Here is a 22,928-nt window from a genome sequence, read left to right as displayed (position 1 = left end):
ACCCATAGTTACATTATCAGTGCTTATCAGCCAATCAATGCTCACATAGATGGGTATTTCTCGTTTTCTAAGCAGCATAGAAACGCCAATGCGATCGTTCACAAGATGGGAAAAAAAAGAGGCCTCATTCACCAGATTGTCTTGTTTCTGGCAAATCTAAAAGGACTAAAACTGTGAATAAAAAAATTTAGGAAAGAGTAGTGCAAAATATCCAGTTATTGCATCAAAAGTCAGTGACAGTCATGCATTTTGTACAGTTTGTCACATCGAATTTTCTGTGGTGCATGGCGGGATAAACGATTGTTCCAGAGAGACATACAAAATCTGCATCTCGCCAACGAAAGCCTGAAATGAAGACAAAAAACGATGCAGCTGACGACATTTATGAGTAAGAATTCAGAATATGAAACCATAATTGCAGAAGTGATGTTCACGCAATTCGTTATTGCTCATAATTTACCCCTAGCTGTAGCTGATCATGCAGGACATCTATTCAGAAAAATGTTCCCAGACTCTGATATAGTAAAAAAATATGGCTTTGTTAGAACCAAAACTACAGCCATTGTACAAATGTTGGGTTGTGAAAATGACAAAATGATTTCAAGCATACTTACTAACAGTGTTTACAGTTTAGCCACAGATGGATCCACAGACATGGATGACTCAAAACTGTATCCAGTGGTTGTACAATATCTGTACGGGCTCTGTCTACAATCATTATGCTCAGTCATTTGAAATAGTTGGCATCTCTTGGAATAATCCATGGTTATAATGAAAAGTGACTGTCCATAATGGACTTCATGTTGGTGCTGTTAGGTGTTTTCTGTTTCATTAGTGTTAATGAAGTAATTTGTTAAGTAATTGTATTATAGAGTGATCTGTGTTGTATTTTGTAATAAATATATTTCAGATTCATATTAGGGTACTTAGGTAGCAGAATAGAACATTGGATGAATTACCACACATAGAAGATGGACTAAAATATATCTACATCATTATGAACCTTAAGCTTAATGTAGTCGTGTTTCCATGAGTGTATATGTGATAGTTTCAATACTTATTATAGTTGTACAACTAAGCCAAGTAAAGATTTGTTAACATTATTTATAAATAGTAATTTTATAAAAGAAGAAATAAATAGAAAACTGAAATGTTGTCATACTGTTGTGAATGGTGTTCAGTTAAGTTTTAAACATTAAAACAATTGTATTTTACTTTTGTTATGTGTGAGTACTTTTAGTTGTACTCGATTTGGCATAAGCCAAATATTTTCCTTTATTTCCCATATAATGGTCAAATATTTAATATTGCTATCATTAGTAAATTAACTAAATATAGCACTAAAAGTGTCATGCTTGTAACATTTAAGTTGTTTTGAGAAGCTTGTAGGGTGATGAAATGTTTATCCCTTTTTCTTCTTTTTTTTTGCCACATCAAACTTGTACTTTGTGGTAACTTGGAGTATGAAAAAACTGTGACATTGCCAGAAAGGAACTGCTTTAGCCTTTGTTTTCTTTTCAGAGAATTTTCTGAAAATGTTAAAGTTGTTAAATGAGATTACAGATAAGAGAGATAAGAATTTTTGTACTGCAAAGATAAATTTAGAAATGAGTAATCATGCTTCGAAAGAGAGTATTTAAATAAATATGCATTACATTTTTATATTTGTTGGATAAAAGATAGGAAACCCTCAGAGAATAGAGGACAAGTGTAACAACAGTTAAATCTCATTGTAAGTTGAAATTCTTGTAGATTATTAAGGCAAGTACATGTAGTAGACTGCTTAATGGTGTGCTGTTAAGTGTGTCTGATTTGCTGTATGTATTGTGCCTAAATTTTGATTTTATCCTTGGTACTTTGTGCTGTATTATTTGCTAATTAGTAGTAAAAGATTAACATAACAACATAAATTGTAGTTTTGAATTCCAAAGTATAATTTTGTGTAGTGTAGTTAGTTTTAGTTTTATTGTTGGTAAATTGCAACATACATTGTAAATGAGATTTTATATTTAGAAAAAACTAAAAGGTTTACTTGAAGTTAAGTGTGTATATGCTCATATAAAAATACATTATTCTACTATGGATTTTCATAAAATTTGGTTTTCACTGTAGTAAGAAGTTGTATAAAGCGTACTTTCCCCATAACTTCCCCATATAATGTTATAAATATAACATTGTTATAACCTGACAACTCAAACATTTGGGCAAGTTATGTGAAAGATGTGTAATTAGTAAATTAACTAGAAACAATATATAATATTGTAAAATATTACAAATCTGAAGTAAAATTTAAGAGATGTTATTACTATAGCTTTTAACAGTGTGTCAATACATTTTAAAGCAATGTAGAATTTAATTAGAACTTCACATTTTTAGTATGCATAATGTAATAAGGCAAACATCTATATGTTATATATGTATAAGTGGTGAAACATAAACACAAGTTGTTTTTTTTCATATTCCCCAGAACTTGTGTTTACTTTGAACCAGAAATATGTAATCTACTGTTTTTCTCCTGCTAGAATTCACCAATGGAAAGTTAGACCAACTTGTACAAGTCTGGCTTTGTTGGAGAGTTCTGATACTGTATAAAAATACATCCTTGACAGTGTCCAGTTTCAGAAAAAAAAACAAAAAAAACGACACCTTAAGATTAACTAATCACACAAACCTCTAATTTGAAATTAAGTACATAAATAGAATCTTTCATTGTTCTTATTATTTTGGTGTAAGGATTCTTGTTAAGTCTTTTTGTATAATGTAGTAAATGTGTAGTCTGCAGTGAACAGTTCTGCAGCATATATATAAAAAAGAAACAGGGGTCATTGGCCTAAAAACCTATTCTCTAAAAGTATTTAAGCTACCACACAACATCAGTGAAGGCTTTCACATGCTGGATATGTATAATCTGCCTTGGGGAATCTCCTTGAGACTTGCCAGATAATATTTTGTGTTTTTATGATTACATCTCTTATCACTGAGCTGCAAAATGAAAATCTGGAATTTAATTTTGTATTGTATTATCTCTACTGTCATGTTATTGGTTGAGATTTGTTAAATTAGTAGGTTTGAAATAATTTCAAGATTTTTGTACCATATGCACAAGTGTATGTATTTTACCAAATTACAAATAAAGCAAAAACAGAAAACAGAACTGATTAGATTGGACTGGTTAATCTCAAGTTTGGTCTGGAAGTACACTAGATCTAATTTTATTTTTTTCAAAGTAAATTTAGTATAATGTTTTTCAGATGAAACTATAAATCAAATGAAAAAAACATTCGTATGTCTGCCAGCTTGCCTCTTTCAAGTTATTTTAAATTAAGTGGATAATTTTTCAATGGAAGCATTCATAGGCATAGTGTTGTAGAGACAGAAATCTGTGTATAAAGGTAGTTATAAAAAAAGATGACTTAAATTTGTATGTGATTCACAAATTCAATTTTCTTATGTCGGAAGTTATTAGTTTTTAATCATTTATCATCTGCTTTCATATCTTGTGGTAATGGGAATGGGGGGGACCCTTACATGGTTGATAAAGGGTTAAACAAATAGTTTTTATGGAAATGCATCAGAAATAAGTTTAAGTTTGTATGTAATTATTTTTCACAAAAATAGTTTCCTGAACATCTATCTATCTATCTGTACAATATAAAATATTGTAATTATTTTGCTAGGTGATTAGTGGTACTTGCTAATTGATGGAAGGGGCATTATTGACTGCATTCAATTGATCAGTTATTACACTTCAAAGTGAAAAATTGATGTATTCTGCCTTTTTTCTACCATCATTGAACTATTCTAATGCTGTAGTAATCTTCCTGTTTTCATTTACATTGTTTCATCTCTGTTAAGTAATTTTTGAAGTTAAACTTGCTTTCATATCAGTCTCCTTCTGGTGCAAAAACGTATTTTTGTAATGGTAAGATTTGCTGTCACCAATAAGGGTAATGTAATTTGTTTTAAATAAAAATATTAATTGCAGTAAAAAAATGATTAAGTAGCCAGTTAGCCAATTTTATATATTGTTTAAATAGGATAAATATAACCAATACTCAGTAGACTTGAGTCATTAGAATTATTTTTTAGTCACCCACTAAACAGTAAACTTGTCCAGTTTGATTTATTATAAATTATGAACATGGTAACTAAAAATAAATTCATGTTTACCAATATTGAAATGCAATAAAAACCATGGTAAGTATATTTAAAAAATAAAAACACCTTAATTTTAAAGAAGGTCAAACATCAAGTTACTTTTATTTTCATTCATGTGGTATTTGTTTCATGTACTTCTTGTACCTCAAGACAGCAAACTTTGTCTAAATGTTGTATATTTGTTACTCTGTTAAACTGCTCATGAAGTTTTCATCATAAGCTTTCAAATAAATTTAACTTGAGACACAAATAAAAGGACCTGAAATGAACTTTTGCAAAAGCTATAAAGAAATGCAACATTAAACCTATATATTTTTACTGTTAAGTGATAGTATAATTCCTGCTGTATCCACTCATATTTAAATTTTCTTTTATAGCTGTTTTCAAAGCTATTTCACAAGTAAGTGAATGGACTATGTAAAATGACATCAGTGTTTAAAGAAAAGTAAGGAAAATCAATAATATATTCTCAAGATGACAGCTTTTTAACAAAAAATAACTCTTCTGAAATAATTTGACAGGTTGGTTGTTTGGTTTGTTCTTTGCAGGTGTGTAGGAATGTAAATATTAACTTTGTTTTTCTTTATAAATTACATTAAATGAATGTCAAAAAATAACATGTTAATTCTAAAATATGTTAGGGTTGAGGTATAGTTAAAATTTAGTTCATGAAATTGACTTATATTTGCCTTGGAAAATTTAGCAAGAGGTAAAAAATATGAAAAATCAGTGGAAACTGTTTCAGGCATCAGTACAATAATTTAGAATTGAGTTGTTGTTTTTTTAATCCTAAGCATTGTACATGAAAATGCATTGCTCGCATAACACAATTGCAGATTTTAATATTTAGAAACAGTAAAAGTTCTATTTGCATATTAGTCACCTGTTGGTAGAATACTGTATGTGCTTTTTTGTACTTATTTTAAACAATTCATTATTGTTTTGTTTGTGTGTGTGTTTACAAAGGGTTGAGTCTTAAATGTATAACTATGCAGTTATGAGAACAATTCTAGAGTCATAAAATAAACTTTTTATTGGAATACATAATAAATGAAAAGTAATGTGAAGTTGCTGAAGAAACATTTTGCCATACTAATGTTTTTTTTCTTCAAGGATGGTACTTTTTATCTGGGTGATGGAAAGGAATGGAGACTTAATGGATTTTTGATAAGGTGCCACACAATTAGTTAATTAATTGTAGGATAATTAAATAGGAAAAAGCAAAAGGTTGATATTGAGTCCATTCTGACTTGACATTTATTACTTATAGATTGCCACAGGGTTCAGTACTTGGGCCTTTTATTTTTCTTATTTGTAGAAGTAACATTGAAAGGGGCATCATTACTGAATTAATAGTTTGCTAATGATGTTAAACTCTTAGGTATTTCTGGTTGTATTAAGGATGTTGAGGTGTTAGAAAATGGTTGTGATTATTTTGTAAGTTGGACAAATAAAGTGATTTTTAGTAACTGAAGAAGAGGATTTTTATGGATCGACATTAGCCATTGATACAAGTATCTGTTATTAGAAGCAAGGCTAAATTTGGAGCATATTTATGGTCAAATTGATGGTCTAAAGGGGTAATTTTCTTTCAATACAAATCACTACTTAGGTCTAACTTAGTTCACTATGTACAGTTTTAGGTACTGACATACTGGAAAAGGTTCAGAAGAGAGCTACTGGAATGACTCCAGAAATTGAAAGGTTATGTTCCAGGAATAGGTTAAGATCTGTTGAATTACCCTAGCTTGAGAAAAGAAGGGTAAGAGGTGATCTTATTGAACAATGAAATATTGTCAATGGGATTAGTAGGATCAAGGTGTTTGCTTTCTTTGTAATATATTTTACAGATAATAGGGTGAGTGGATGCAGGTTTAAGATTTAAAGACATAGGCTTGATTACAAGTAAGACAATTTTATATTTGCTAATAGCATTATAAATTACTTGTAGAATGGCTTAACATTAACAGTAATGAAGGCTGGCACCTGTCAGGAGTTAGAGAAATTAGTAGTTCCCTGAAAAATATAGGGTGGAATTATCTTTTGAACTTTCATAAGGGTGTGTTTGAAAAGAGCAATTCTGTAGGACTGAATGGTCCTTTGTTTGTACATCATGATTTTTTCTACTTACTTTTATGTTACAGTATTACGTGAAATTATGGAGAATTGTAAATGTAATTTTTGAGGCATACATATATATGTATGGTTTTTATTGGTAAGAAAATTGTTTACTATAGATGAGTTTGCTAAAATTTATTGTTATTATCTTGGATAAAAAGTCAGTTGCTATTTTATGTCAGAGATTCAGAAAAATATATTCACGTGAATTTGTGCAGCAGTAAGATAGTTTAACGAAATGAATAATATGTGTAATATAATTTATACGTGCATAATTAGGCATATTATTTGGTTATAAAAGGTCCTTATGGTTAGTACCAAGTGCTTATTCAATTTCATGCTGAATTGAGATCCTAAGCAGCATTCTTCATAATGAATAGGAGAGTTAAATGGTACTTGAGTTTATGGTCATCATATTACATGCACAATCTAGACAGAGCTGTGTGTGAGCCTGTTAGCTTCCTTAGTCAGCAGTCTATTTCATAAGTGTAAGGTATTTTCTTTAAAAATTAACTTGTATTGATCAATGGCAGATTGGACAGCTTGCACATCTTTGTTATCAGATCTGCCAAAGTAAACATTTCAATATATCTAGTAAAGTTTACCAAACTTAATTTTTGAATCTTTGGTGTTTTTATCTGAAAACAAGTGCTTTTTAAAAGCAAGGGCTGGAACACTTTATAATGAGATTTTTTTTTTTCTTAGAATTTCAAATCCAAACACTAATTTTCATGTTAAAGAATAGTAATGTCATCAAGTTTTAATATATACACCGTATGGTATATTTATAATACACATTCTATATAGTGTAGTTTTTTTTGCAAAGTACGTTACAAAGTCTGCTTATTCAGGTTAAATCTCAGCTGTATGATCAATTTATCTAGCTAGTGCATGATAAACTAACAGTATCATCTGGCTATGTATGTCCCTTGCACCTTAAGTGTGTGTGTGTGTGTATGCTGAAAGTATAATTGATTTTGTTTGGTTTTCTAAGAATTGTAAAATTGTTATTAGCAGAACTGCACACTTGTTAAATCATTAAGGTATCTTCAGAATTTAAATCCTTAACATTTAAGGCATTACATATTGGCTGTGTACACATAAATGATATAAAATTCTAACAAATCCAGATTGTATTTATAGCATTTAAACACAGGTGTTATTAGTATAATTATTTTATCATAATAATGTAAAGAAACGCTAACAGTAGCTGTTTTGTATTTTGAAACTATTTTCAGTTAGTGTTTAACACTTAAATTATACTGTAGAATAAGTTATATAGATGTGTTACAAAATTTTTAGTTTTGTTTCATTTCAGTCAAATGTTATCAAATTGCATCTTCATATTATTTCAGTGAAGGCTCTTATCAAAGTTTTATTTTTCATTGGTCATTGCTTCAGTTTTTTAATGTTTGTCACTGCAGGTTATTAAAACCTGCATATTAGTCCTTTTTTTTTACCTATCTTGTAGAAACTTCAGACTGGGATGTTTCTTGAACTTGCTTACTTGTCTTTAAGTTTAAAAAAAATGTGGTTATAGGAGCTTGTTTTTCAAGACTTGCCAGATAAAACATTGTAGGGTACTGGTTGAACTAAATCATACTGTAAATAGCTAGTAGAAACTTTCATTTTTGTTTACAATCTGCACATTATATCTAGTTATATAAAAGCTTGCCTTAATCTGACCTGATTAATCATTATTTGTATTTGTTTTACTTTCCATTTGACATAATGCCTTGAATTTTGTGGTTGATTGTATTAATAGATGATTTACATGGAGGGAGTTTGCTGACTTTTATATCATTTAGTATGATTGTAGGATATCATTCTTGGATTTTTATGTGAACTTCCTTTTTGATTTTCATAATAATTATTATTTTTACTCTTATTATTAATTTCCTGTTCTGTGAGTCTGTTTTATAATTTTAACTTTTTGTTATTGATGGCCAAGTTTTGTGTTATTTTGAAAACAAAATGGTTAATCGAAGACTTATTACATGCATAGAATATAACCATAGATAAGAATGCATTATACATGTCTCTTTAGTAATATAATATGCAAATTATATCACAAAAATGTTGAAAAATGTATTTAAGGTTGTAACTAGATTTTAAGTTATTTTATATGTTTACGTTTACTCATATTTCTGTGTGTAGATAAAACTGTTTTTTTTTTTAATTTATATTTTTGAGTGACAAATAATTTGTATAAAACATTCTGAAATATGTGTATACACTTTACATGTATAATTTCCCCTAATTAGTTGATGATGTCTGTTGATGACAAATGAGCCTCTGAGGTAAAAAGTAGCAGTTGCTACGTGGCCTTCAGAAAGTTGCTTGACTAATAGAATAGAACAGTAGTTGAATAGATAGAGGTTTCTTTCATGATATATCACATGACCACTTTTCCTCTATTCACTGTGTTGGCTGACTCAGTAAACTGGCAGGGTTTATATCATTGATTCTACGACCTTGGTTGTGCATAAGGTTTTTATGGGTGTTACACATCACTTTAAGAATATGGAGTTGACTCTTTGAATAATATTTATATAAGATAAAATGAATTTCAGCTTATGAAGTTGATAAGTCTTTTTTTTTTTTTGTCATTATGAAAATGTCAAAATAGTCTCTGAATTTTATTTTTTCAAGCACTGAATATTGGAGATGTTTAATATTTATAACTGAAGTAGAATTTGTGAAGTTTTTTTATACATACCAGAAATATTAAATACTTTTTCTGTGCAAATTGTATTTATAGGCAAAGTAATGCTTGTCTTTTTTGTGTAAAAATTACATGCAATGCATATATAGTCCCCATATTTTTTGTCAATGTGTCTTCATATGGTTATATTATTATGCAATATGACTTGGGTAATTTTCTTGGTAATTTTATTTGCACTTTTTTCACTGTGTTGAAATCTGTTCATTGTAATCTTAAATCAACAGTAAAACTTCGTTCAATATTATTTCTGTCTGTAGGGACTTTTTTGGTTAAATATTAAATATGTAACTGCAAGATATACAAGTTTTTATAATTGAAGAATATAATATTTTTGATATTTTAGTGTATGTGTTATAAAACTTAACAAATTAATGGAGATACTAGGAGGATAAAAAGAATTTGTATCCTAAGGGTAATTGTAAGAAAGAATATTTTAATATTTCTATGTAAAATATTTTTCAAGGATAAATTATATTTTATACACATTGCAATGCTCCTTTCCTTTGTGTAATTAGCACAACTTTTTATTTATGATAATGTACATCTGGCTCAAAGGTTTAAGTTTCTTCTTCCTGTGGTGGGGTATGTATTATAGATATCTCTCTGTGTTAATCATGTAAAAACAAAGTTTGAAATGTCCAGGTGTTTAGATATACACACGTATATGTGTGAAATGAGGACTTAGGGTTTAAAAACAAAATTCATGTACTACTGTATTCTCTCTATTAAATTCCAATGGGATGTTAAATAACAGGTCTATTCCTTTTTCTTGATATATTCTATACATTTTATATTTAAGGCATATAATACTGTTATAATACGGCAAATTAGATTACTAAACAATGATTTTTCTTTATATTTTCTGTATTCCTTGTTTGTCTGATAGCCATGAATATATGCTAATCTCCGACAATGCAATTTCTACTCTAACAAGCCTTTGAGAAGGATGGCAAATTAATTCTTAGCCTGCTCCTGACAAATTTTCCACAGGTTATTTACTGCATGTGAACCCTAGGTTTCATGTGTGCTTTTAGATAGATCAAAACCAAAGTCCATGGAACCTAAATTGGGAAACTAATATGTGATTGAATGGAATTATTGTGGTTTCAGTTTTTGTATCATCCTTGTGAGTTTTCTTGAACTTCAAATCCTTATTCTTAATGGTACAAAGGGATATGATTTGTATCATAACAGTGGGTTCTTGGGTTTAGGGGGAGAATATTTTTTTTTAACTATAGACTTTGCAGTGATAGCTTTTTTGAAACTCATTTGTGGTATGGCTTTATAACCTAATACTCTCTTTAAACACTGTGTGTGTGTCCCCTCCACACTTTTGTAGAAAACATTTGAAATGTTGCCCTTCGTGCTAAATCATGTCAGCTTTGACATAAACATCAAGCCATAGCCTTATTTGAGGTTGAATGGCATTGTTGAATGGTCATGAATTCACTGTTATTCAAATAGACAGGTGTTGAGTTACCCATAATGCTACAGCTCACATATGCGAGGATGCATCATATTGAAGCTTTGAAGAAGACATAACAAACAACAATGGATACAATTTTATGAAGTGTAACTTTGCACAAACATTTAAATATGAAATAACAGAATTGCCATTCAGAATTTTTGGAATATTTTTGAATAATATTGTAAGTTTTAAATTATACAAATAAATGTTTAATTTTATAACATTCCATTACACAGTTTTGTCAAAGCATTTCAAATAAACCAAAGTTGATGTTAATGCATTTTGAAATTTACTAATTGTTATAAGGCAATAACACATTCTTTCTAAATAATTTGCTTATTTTAAGCCTTTGTGTATTGGTTATTTTGCTTTATTCTCTTTCCCAGACATGTGAGCTGAGAAGCTTGTTTTCATATTTTGTTGCTGTATCTCAGTTTAACAATACTTTAAACATTGGATAAATGAAGTATTAACAAAAGTTATATTTAGAAATAAATTATGACCAAGTTTCTAGAGTTATAGAGGACAAGTTTCTCTCAACTCTATCCATGGTGAGTAAGTTACTCAACCACAAGTAAAATAGGAATTTTTGTCGGTTATTAGAGGAATGATTTGTATCCTTAGAGGACTAATATTTCACCCATAACTCAAAAGGATGTGTGTTTTTTTAAACTTCATCCCTAATGTACAAATTTGGTCAGGTTATAAAAGGTCTTTTGTCGTCATTGATTAAACATTAATATAAGGTCAAAATGTAATATTCTAGATCACTAAAAGTTCTGAAAATCTGCATTTCTTATGAAAGATGTTGGTAAGTTGATTGCTTTAAAGAATTTTATATTCAAAATAAAGTATTTGTGTTGTTTTATATAACTGTCAACAATTTTTTTTCTTCCTTCAGAAACTCTGAAAAACGAAAGGAAAAGTCCCGAGATGCTGCCCGTTGTCGCCGAAGTAAAGAAACTGAAATTTATTGTCAACTTGCAAATCAGTTACCACTTACTTTCACACAGCTGGATAAAGCTTCTCTCATGCGTTTAAGCATCAGCTACTTGAAAATCAGAAAGTTGCTTAATCCTGCTGCTGGTATGTATTTTACCTAAAAATTGTTTAAGATGTTTCTTAAAATTTCTAATGAACTTAACCCATCTTTATTCATGAGTCCAGTGTAAATATGTGCATTTACTTATTTTATTTTTGCACTAAATTATTTAAAAAAATTAAGTTAAAGATGTCACTGTAAAAAAATGTCTCATTATATGATGAAATAATGTCAGAAAAACTAAAAACTGTAGATTTCACAACAGGATTAAATTCTAACATTATTTATTTTCTAATGTTCTTATTCCACTAAGTTAAGTAAAAAGAATAATTAATTTTTAAGATAATTATTCTTTTCTTTTTACTTATAATTATTTCAAATTGTTGCTTTGTGGTAACTATAAGTAAAATTTCATTTCGTCTTGTTTGATGTTACAATGGAATGAAATACAAAAACAGTTGAATAGAGAATGATGTGTTCTGAATAGTATAATTTAATGTTTCTTACATAGGGAAGCTTACTTATTACAATTTTTATAATAGATGGGAATATTCGAAGGCTATTATGACAAATGTTCTTTGGGTGAAGAGATTTTCAAATTTACACTTGACAGTTCTGTGCTTTTTTATTTAAAAATCTTGTATAGTACATTTAAAAGTTTGATTCATTCATTTTATAATTTTTAGTCTAAATAACTGCAACTGTGGATAATAAATGGCTAACATTTAACTATAATCTAACACTATAATAATTTGATTTTGGCAGAATATGGCTAATTTTGGACATTATGTATGATGATATGTAATAATGAGTATTAATTTATTCATTCATTTATGTAAATTGTAAAAAACAAAGAGAAGAAAAAGCTTTTTTTTATTTGGTGGCATGACAGAGATAAATAGACAATGTTAAAATTTAAAGTCTGGTGATTGCTTTTTTGCTTGCATTCACAACTTACAGTTAGTGTTATCACACAAGATTGCCATTGCACAATGGACATAATGATATAAATTTTTTTCTTCTGGATAAATCTTTATTTAAGGTACACTGATAATATAACAGTAATATACTTGTAACTTGAATGGCCCAAGCAAATGCCCCACTGTAGGTTTCCATGGCACTTTTAAATATTTCCAGGACTGAAATACAAGAATAAAAGAAACTTTGAAATGACACATTCAAAATTTATTGCTCAGTTGCTAACTGTAATAAGTTCTCATATTTTCACCAGTACAAATATAACTCATTTATAACACACAACTATGTTTTAATTGTACTTTAATCAGGGCAAAATTCTCACTTGCCAAATAGAAACTTTGTTCTAAAAATGAAACAATTTTATATTGTATGAAGACATGATATTGATTTTAATTAAATGTTAAGGTGTACAAGCAAACATCTTTCTGATCAATATTTGTTGTTATTGTTAAGCCTGTCCTTTACATGTGCATATCATATGTAATGTTTCATAAACATAACATGGTATACCTGAACATGCTAAATTAACTTCCTTGTTTTGGCTTGAAAATGAAAGCTTCTCGGATGTTATTTCAAGTTCAAAGTGAATTGTTTAACAAGAAACAGAAGCACTAGTTATATAACATATTTTGAAACATTACTCTAAAGGTGGTGATTTTAATAATTGACTTTGGAGCAATAAGCAGTGTTTCTATTTGACAGTAGTAATTATCATAAACACAAACATATTGTCCATTGCTAGTTTGGAACCAATCTTACACTAATGTACATTTTATTTCATTAAAAATGTACTTACCAGTATTTACTCATTTTTATCATGATTTTAGTAATTACTTTAGAATCTTCATCAGTAAGATTCTTAACATTCAGCTCCAATTAAATTTTACTCATACCAAATTTATAATAAATTTCTATGTGGGTTTGCTATTATTGTATTTCACTGCCATAATTTTATTTAGTTTTCATGAAACAGAAAATTATATATTTTGAATGTAAATTTATGTAGAAGCATGTAAATTTGAAACTAGTCACGACATTCAAGAAAACATTTTGATAATCTATATAAAAAGTTGCATGCTGTGTAAATATTATTTGGTCTTTTGTGTTGTGCATTACATACAATGCATGTACATGTAGCTTGTTTCATTTGCTTAGTTGTTGCATTGATTAATGTTTAATATTATTCTCATTATATTATTGTTTATTATATTTATATAATTATATTTTTTATTTATATATTTATATAATTATATTTATAATTATAAAATTTATTATACTATTGTTATAAGTTATATTTTTAATGTTGTATGTTAAATGCAAATTACATTAAAGCCAAGTGCATGCTAGAACATCTACGGGGTGTTCAGAAAGTCACTGTGCAGTTTTGTATGTTAATAAATACATAAGGTAAGATCAGGGATAGCAACTTCAATAAAAATTAAGATGGAAAATGTCAGACATAAATACCAGTGGGTCAGTCAGTTAGAACTTTAGTAGTAGTGAAATGTAAATAAGTATTCAGTGAATCAGTTTAGTTAAATAAAGTATTTTGGTCATTGTTAGTGATAACATATATTCAACTGTTTGATTGATTAGCCATGAAATTCTATAAGTAAGTTTATTTTTATGCAAATCACAGAACTGTTACTGAGGTCTTTCTATTTGAATGTCATTTGTAAATTTAAGCTTATAGAAATTTTAAGGAAGAGATTGGTTAATTAGTTATCATTAAGTGGAATAGACTTTGAATTATTTTAACTCAATTAAAGAACCTGCCCAATGAAAGAATCCAGTTCTAACATACTTTTTAACCCTATAGACTTCTGTCAATGTTTACATCTGCCTTTGATCTGGTAATTGATTCACTGTACAATCTGTAGAAGCATAAATTAAAAAGTTAACCTTACACATTAACTTTTTGTTGTTACTTGGGAGAAAATTGTTTGTAGATGTACATATCTAACTCCAAAACAGAGTATTCTTTGAACATTATATAATTCATCCTGACCTCTATGTAACTTGCAGGTATGTTGAGATAAATGTGACGGTTAGAAATTGGGTATGTGTAAATGGATGATGTATGCAAATAGCATGTTTCAATGGAAGCTAGTGTTGAAATTGTATTGTTTAATGAATAAAAAATGCTCAATATATGTAGGCTAGATTTGAAATACAGAACATCCTGAACAGTTTGAGTGAATAAGCCCTATGGTATGTGCTTAAGATATAATGATTGTCCTTTTTGGTTTGGTTTTTTACATATTTTCATGTTTTAATAGTTTGAGAATCTTTGTATATGTGTAAATATAATTGATTTTATCAATTATTTTTGCCTTTCAACTTGAGTGTTTAAAGTTTTTCCATGATAAACAGGAGTTAATTATAACTTATAACAGATGTGTGTTTTTTGTTTCTCTTTTAAGCAGTATGTATAATGCCTGCAGTTACAGTTGTATGCTTGAGTAGAAATCGTAAAATATTAATGGTGGAAATGGAAAACCACTCTTGATAAATCTTTCTCTGAAATGTTGAATGGATTCAGACATCTTTTCTGTTTTTAGTCTGTGTTAATATTTTCCTATTTAATCTATTTATTTAAAATGTATAAAGTATATTTTTTGTACGTGTACCATTATTCAAACTTAACCAAGCAATATTATAAGTAAAAAAAAAACAACAAAACTAATGATATACATTTTCTTTCCAGATTTATTTTTGATTTGTTTCAAAATTGGAAATAATAATTAAAATTAGATTTTAAGATATGTGATAAAGCACTTTAATAGTTCACATTAACATGCATGAAAATCGATATACATAATGAAAAAAGAGCAATTGCTACAGATTAAAAGTTTCATACAGGCATATAGCTTGAGAATACATCATTTATATCTCAACTGACAGCTGTAGGCCAGTGTACATGTAGATATCAAACATATCTGACCTCTTTTCAACATTTCAAAGAACAAGCAATAGTAGTCTTTTAGTGTATAACATTCTCAGAACGTATTTATTTACTTCAAACAAGCATAAGGACATGCATGTGTGTGTGTGCATGTATGCTAACTTGATAAAAGTTACTTACTTGTAGAATGTGAATAGTAATATTTTTTTATTTTCTTTGTTTGTTTAAAAAGAAAAAAGTTTGGCATATGAATTGCATATACATTTTTTTAACTAGCATAAATTTGGTATTAAATATATAAATGTGATCATGAATGTATGTGGAAATTATAGTATAAAACATTGCTTCATTAACAAAGACTTTTATTGTAATTTTAAACATTTTCAGAAAGCTATTTTAATAACTTTTATACTCTCTCAAATAACTGTAGTGTAAATGTGGTAATTAAAGAAATATGGGCAAAGACAGGTTTTTGTTCAAATTAACCATAAATGTAATGTTTGAGTAAGATTTATGGATGGAGTGTGTACAAAGTACTAATGTGTTAACACCTATAGAGTTAGATCAGTGAAGTTGATTCTTTTCATCACAGTGCATCCTCACTTTTGTAACATTTGTCATTTTTGTTGTAAGCAATTAAAAATATGAACAATTTTGTTTTACAAAACATGCTTCCTCTGACATTTGACTATTACTTGACTTCCAGAGTTTCTTCCTTGCCTATCGAAACATTGGTCTTTTATACCCTTCTGCCCCCAGTTGCCCTTGGTGATACTCTCCACTTATGTCAAAGCATCCTTTATCCTAATACAGTATATAAGTACCTCATTCAGATAATTTTTCTCACTTTTGATCAACAAAGCATCACTAATGGGCTTCCCTGTCTTGTGATTGTTTAGAGATATTTTCAGTGTATTATTTTCATAATAACAATAACTTAGTTTCTTCTTCCAATTAGTGAGCTCATTATGACATGACTTCTCAGGTTATTATTTCTGACATAAAGGTAAATGAATTTACTCTCCCATCTCTAATATCACACAACAATTGGGAGGGGGACACTCTCAGTTGAGATTGTTAATGGTCTTATTCATATGAGATGGAGATATATATTTGAATCTGTGGTGGTTCTCCAGGGGGCACTGAAGCTGCAATTGAGGATAGTTGTGGCAATTTTACTTTTCCCTGTGCCTTATTTTAGTCTGTTGGGGTTCTAGGGTTTGAACCCCAAGGGTGGATGCTACAGATAGCACAAAATTGATTTGCTATAATAAAACAAATTTACATCAGAAACTACTATACTAACCAATAGTAATCAACACAGTCTCTATATGACCTAGAAAAACAAAGAGATCTGCATTTGATTTGTTTTTGTTTTATTGGTTCTTTAAGAATGTGAAGTTTTATGGGAAGGGATAATTAGGCCTTATCTGACATGCTGTCAAAACTTCGTGATTTTGTCTACCACCATCTTTTATCACCACCCTCACCCACAAGATAAAGGGTTTCCATCTACTGCTGTTCAACATGATTTGGAATTTGGTTCTAGGGTTTTGTGAATTTGGTTGGTCTTGGGCTAGTGGGAAGGTTGAGCTTGTTCTTCAGAATTTTTATTCCAATCAATTGTGGGCCTATACAGACAAAAGATTGGTGTCCAGCCATTGATATTTCTTATCTATATCAATACCTAGATTCTCCAAGGTAAACAAGTTGCTCATTTCTCAGTCCATGTTGAATTTTTCTTTTTCTGGGACTGTAGATGCCCAACCTGGTTTTAGTCCACTCCTATCTGCACTCTGCCATAGTGGTGGAGTCCCTCCATTTCCAACATTTCTGGTGCACAAGGGTCAAATACAACAGTTTCAGATTTTTGCTTTAAGACTCACCCAGGCTTCACATGGACTCTTCATTCCATCATACTGTGCATACACCATTACTTGGTCAACTGGATGCTGCTAGCACCATCTCATTGATTGTTAGACCATCACTCAAGTTATACTCTCATATGTAACTGAGGAAGGCTTGCCATTTCAGGACAACATCTGTTCTTGCTACAATTTAATATGTCATCAGTTTTGGTATATTTTATTTTCATCTCATCTCTGTCAGACTTGACTGTCTTCCATTCTTCTCAGTGTAGTAGAATAGCACACCACATTCATACTCTTCTCTTCTTCTCACATCTCATGGATGGTTCATCTCTTTTGAGAATATCAGCATCATCCAAATTCTTCATGCCTTTGGGTCAAGAATGCAAGCAATTCTTTTACTGATCTTTAAGCAATAAAAGTTCATGGACATCCAAAATCCCCAGTTTCCTTACTTGAGATCTTTCTTTGATCTTGAAGGATTATCAAGTCAGGACACTACTACGGTATTGGTTTCTATACTGCTGCATCATCCTGAGTTCTATTCTCTTCAGAAATGCCTTGTTTCAGAGATGGAGTACATATATCAATTTTTTGAAAGTTTGAATTTAAAGCTCAAGGACATTTGTTTAAATATAGATAATTAATGAAGAATTCTTTAAAGACAATGTGATGTTTTCTTTTAACGATTTAAAGTTCAGAGGCTGAATTAGGCTTTGAAGTAATTGCATTCTCCTCTATGCTCCAAACTTTTATGTATTCTTTTCAAAATTCTTACACTGTTGTAAATACTTTCCTTTGAAAATGTAGATGGAGCTTATCACCTTATAACTAACCAAGTGTTATAGATTTCTTTAATTTTACAATTTTCATAGACAGTTGTAACACTACAATTAATATGTTTCTTTATTGGTTGTTTTCAAATGTGCATTCAACCCTATTTTTCAACTTCAGATTAGTTGGTAATCATATCTTGTCAGTAACTCATTCAAAACAAATAACTGAGATATTAACTTTGAAATAAATGTTCTTTGACATACACTTCACAAATCATGACCCTGAAGTCTAGTAACTAAATCTCTGTAAATAGTTTTACTGGCCAAAATTGCTCATAAATAGTCTTATATGTATATGAATAGCTTACTTCTAGAAGAATTTATCTTTTACAGTTTTATTTTCAAGTATTATATACGTTACTCAAATATTAGCTTTCACAATAAAATGTAGTTACATTGATTCACACAGTTAATCACTTTAATGATATTTTTAGATTAATTCTGGAAACATTTAAATTACTGACTTTTTCTTTTGTGTGTGCAAATTATTACTGTTGCAGTATACATATTATATTGAGTTATGATTTTGTCTGTTTCAATATTCAGTGTACTGAACTGACCAAACACAATTAGGCAAAATCTTTCATTTTTATGTAAAATACATGGAAGATCCTAACCATAATTAATAGCATTACTTGCAGTAATTATATGGCTAGTCGATGTACTGTAATAAAATTACTGTTTCTCTAATAAGATGCATTACAAACTGAGATTAATTTTTTTTTATCAAGATTCATGGTAGTGTGTCATGTGGCCAAGATAACCTGCACAACACGGGGGTGATAATTTAGCAATTTTCACCTTTCTGTAGCTCTGAATGTTGTGATCTAGACTATTGCATGTTTTCAGTGTGTGCTCTAATGGATGCTTACTTTACATACTGAACCTCAAGGCAATGAAATAAGAAATACACAAGACATAAAATTTTCAATTTTGATTGAATTTCCACCCTTTTTATTATTTGCACTAAAATTGCAGAAAGCTTATTTGATAGAAAGTAATGCTTTTATGAACTTTTTCAAATATAGGACACTGATAGATTTTTACAACCTGCAGTTAGGTGTCAAAGATTTGTGTAAATGTAAGCTATACTTGCAAAAGGATTCAACAAAAACTACTCTGCTATTACCAAAATTTTTGTCCATGCCTTTGCAAAAGATGTCATGATCAGTTAGTCTGACAATTTACTTCAGCTTTATCTGAGAGTTTTAAGGTGGACTATTTTTAGATTTTTGTTATTCAGATTAAAGGCAGCTAATTTAGAGCAATAAAACAAGGGTGAAATCACATGCAGATACATAAGTATTGATTAAGTCAAGCAAACTATAATAGAAGTTGTTGCTCAGAAGTTCAAAATAATTGCATGGGTGGATGATTATTAGTCATGGCCAACTTTTAAGCACAAATGTACTAAATTTTATGAAATTCTCCTGATTTAAAGAGCATTCAGTATCACTTGATATTAGCTTAAGCAATTAGTGTAAATAATATTACTTGGATACGGCTGTACTGAGTGCATGTAGCAGATGATAAGAAACTGTAAATCTAGTTTCCATGGTGTTACTATAAAGGAAGTTAACACCATTTTAGAGATGAAAATTAGCTTTGTATATTTTGAAGACTCTGGTTGGTTCTGTGAAGTATAAATATGTTCTGAATGATAGGGTTGCAGTTACAAAGCTAGTATTAGTTACTATTAAGTGTTACTTTCTTACTTGCTATGATTTATTTGTGTCATATCTAATCAAAAACACCCTTTAAGTGTGGAGGGGAAAAGTGTGCCAAAAAAGAAAAAAAAAAAAGGATTGAGCATGTGACCTAGAGGAATGGAATCAGTATTGGTGGCCAAACTGAAAGCTAAATTTATAGAATTGATAATTTTATAGCAAATATTCATTTGTTAGTTAGACTGCATATTTTGTTTTACTCACCATTGTACCCCAAGCTGAACAGAAAACATAGCCAACTACTGAAGAGGAATTTGTTTTAAAAATCTTTTCATTGCTATTAGTGTAGCTACTAGTTTGACTGCCATATATTAAGTATTAATAAACCTAAATACTCAAAAGGTGCCGAGGAGCAATCAGTGTCTGAAACTCGTATGCTACTAGAGAAATTTAGCTTTGAAACATAACTGTCGAGCACTCGCTGGTGGGGCACATAACAGCCAACAACATATTAGGTTGTACACTCAATCCTTTTGTGGCCACACCTTTCTTTCACACCTAAAATGTTTTTTATTAGATCTGTATGTACTGCACTGAATTTAATGTATGTTTCTACCTAGATCCTTAGTACTGCAGTTAATATGTTGTTAGCTATTGTATATGTAATAATTTGAAATTGTAGCAATATATACTATATTGAAACTAGTAGGTATTTCTACTATTATATTACATTTTGAAAACTTTTATTGAGCTAGTTGTACTTTGCCAACAAATATATGGTTATAGCTCTCTGTAGTTTTAACTAAAAATGTGTTGTTTGTGGGTGTACAATGCTGATATTTATAGATGAATATATTACATTTTAACCCTGTCTTGAATAGTAGTTGCCAAGTTTTGGGTATAAAACTGAGTTTATTGCTTGATCTCTTGCTTAGAAAAAAAAATGTAGCAAAATTTCCAAGATACTTTTTTTTATTTTGATAGGCTTCCCAAAACAAGGGCAATTTTGCTAAGGGATGTTTCATTTTGACCCTAATGTGTACCATAAAATTTCTTGACGTGTGATCAGTCTTTGTCAATTGCTGAATGATCTAAGACATTTTATTGTTTTCACTTCAATCACTTTCAGTATCTTATTTTTATTCCTTCTGCATCTCTTTTGTCTTTATCTGTTGATTTAAATTTTAGTTTATTTAGATTTATCATTTAGTTGTTTTAACTTCATTGAGGACACAATCATGACTGCATCCATAAGGTTTGCATTTCATGCAAACATTACACATTACATCTTCTAACTTTGCATGTGCAACTGAGACCAGGGTAAACATACATTTGGACATTCTCACAGTATATATATAGACAAGTTTAGCAAATAAAGTACACTTCTTTAGGTGAATTTTTGTAATTGTTTTTTATCAAGTTTGACAGAAATGGTGAATAAAAACTCATTTTCAAATGATTTCTCTGCAAGTGATGAAACAATGAGCAAAAAATTGTATTTGAAAGCCTTATTACTAGATTATTGTCAAAAAATAATTTTAGTGCTTTGTATTATTTTCTACACACAGCAATAACCAAAACAGTTGCAACTAATGTATGATTCACTTACTATACACTAGTGTGTTGTCTGTCAGTCAGTAAATACTAAAATTACCTTATATATGGGATGTTTAATGTTATAATTTGTACTGTTGTCAGGTCAGTAAAACATGCATGCCATGAATCAAGAGAAGAATTATGCAGTCTATAGACAACAAAATAGCACGATATATGAACTTCAAAAAAGAAATAATTTATTAATCTTAATTTTATTTACTCTTTTAAACAAAATTTTCAGGAACCATTTGGAAAGATAAGATAAAATTATAGTATGTATATAAAAATGTGTACATCATTGACAGTGAGTTCCAGAACAATGACACTTAGTTCTATCTTTCAATCAGAATGATGTATACTTCTCAGCCAATAAAACTGAAAGAAATGTGTAACCCAATGTCATTCCAAGCAGAGAAGCATACTTTTTCTTTTGAGAAATATGCATATAGATAAATAAAAAGAAAAGATTTGTAGCTCTTTAAATTCCTGTTTTTAAACTTGTTTGCTAGCTTTTGTAATGTCACCTATGGACAAAGGATTACTTGATATAGTAGCCAACATATACATTGTAATGATAATGAACTAGTAGCTAGCTGATATGGCTAAATTGTTTTTTCTGCAAAGAGGAATCATACATAAAATGTCATATTAGCTACACCTACTTCATTGAAAGTAACATTTGGGTAGATCTGAATATACAATACTTGATTTAAGTTATTTCTAAATATATTGAAATCAAACTATAAAATATCTTCATGGCTACTTTAGTAGTTTCAAAGTTCTTTTGTATCAGTGTGTTTACTTTGCTTAATTTAGTTGTTACAGTTACAAGTAATCTTTACCGATGGTGTTTTTCATTAGAAATTCTCAAAAGCTTACCATCAAACTCCAGTAAATGGGACTCTGCTTTTTTGAAAGCTCTAGAAGGATTCTTATTAGTCCTGTCAGAAGAAGGCGATATTGTTTATTTATCAGAAAATGTCCACCAATATCTAGGACTTACTCAGGTATGAGACTGTGTATTAATAATCCAAATTTGTATTAAAGGTGTTTCTGTAGCATTCATGAAGATTTGTTTCTAGTCAACTTCATAGAAGAGTAATCTTCCTGTAGATGAAGTTCACAAAAAAGAACCAAGTTGTATTTGATATTTAAGTATGAAGTTTGTACTTTTTACATTAGTTTGTATAAAAGTTCAGTTCTTTAGTGTATCACATTTCAAGTGCCGATATCTTTTGTAAGCTGGAAAAATATATTTGCAAATACATGTGTAATTCTTGATAAGAAATACACATAAATAGAAGAAAAGTGTAGTTTTCTATTTTTTTCTGTATTACAGTGTTTAAAAATAAGTTTTACATGTCCTCATAACACAGGTTGTTAACCTGTACTAAGTAGGATTTTCTTTGTTTATGTGGTCTTTTAAAGATATTTAAGTGTCATTTTAAAAGCATAAAACAGATTTTAAATTGTTATAATGGTTTAAACAAACACTGTCTTTAAAATTAATTGTTGTATTTTGAACTTGTGAAGAAATTTAAACAATGGTTGCAGAAATGCTTAAACT

At 29.5% G+C, this 22,928-nt stretch overlaps 1 protein-coding gene across 3 annotated transcripts in view; it reads left to right on the top strand.

Annotated features, from left to right (window-relative positions):
* Window positions 1–22,928, top strand: part of LOC143251487 (hypoxia-inducible factor 1-alpha-like) — a 72,069-nt gene that overhangs the window by 10,704 nt on the left and 38,437 nt on the right. For 2 of the 3 annotated variants that reach the window (XM_076502778.1, XM_076502779.1), the window contains 2 exons: window positions 11,371–11,555; window positions 22,223–22,368. In XM_076502778.1, the coding sequence (XP_076358893.1) occupies window positions 11,371–11,555; window positions 22,223–22,368 (331 nt within the window). Of the gene's footprint in view, window positions 1–5,237; window positions 5,331–11,370; window positions 11,556–22,222; window positions 22,369–22,928 lie in introns of those variants that run through there. The other variant, XM_076502775.1, reaches the window with a different exon arrangement.

The sequence above is a fragment of the Tachypleus tridentatus genome, chromosome 1 (genome assembly GCF_004210375.1).
Source record: "Tachypleus tridentatus isolate NWPU-2018 chromosome 1, ASM421037v1, whole genome shotgun sequence".
NCBI lineage: Eukaryota > Metazoa > Arthropoda > Merostomata > Xiphosura > Limulidae > Tachypleus > Tachypleus tridentatus.
The sequence above is the reverse complement of the archived record's forward strand: the minus strand, read 5'-3'. Positions and strand labels throughout refer to the sequence as shown.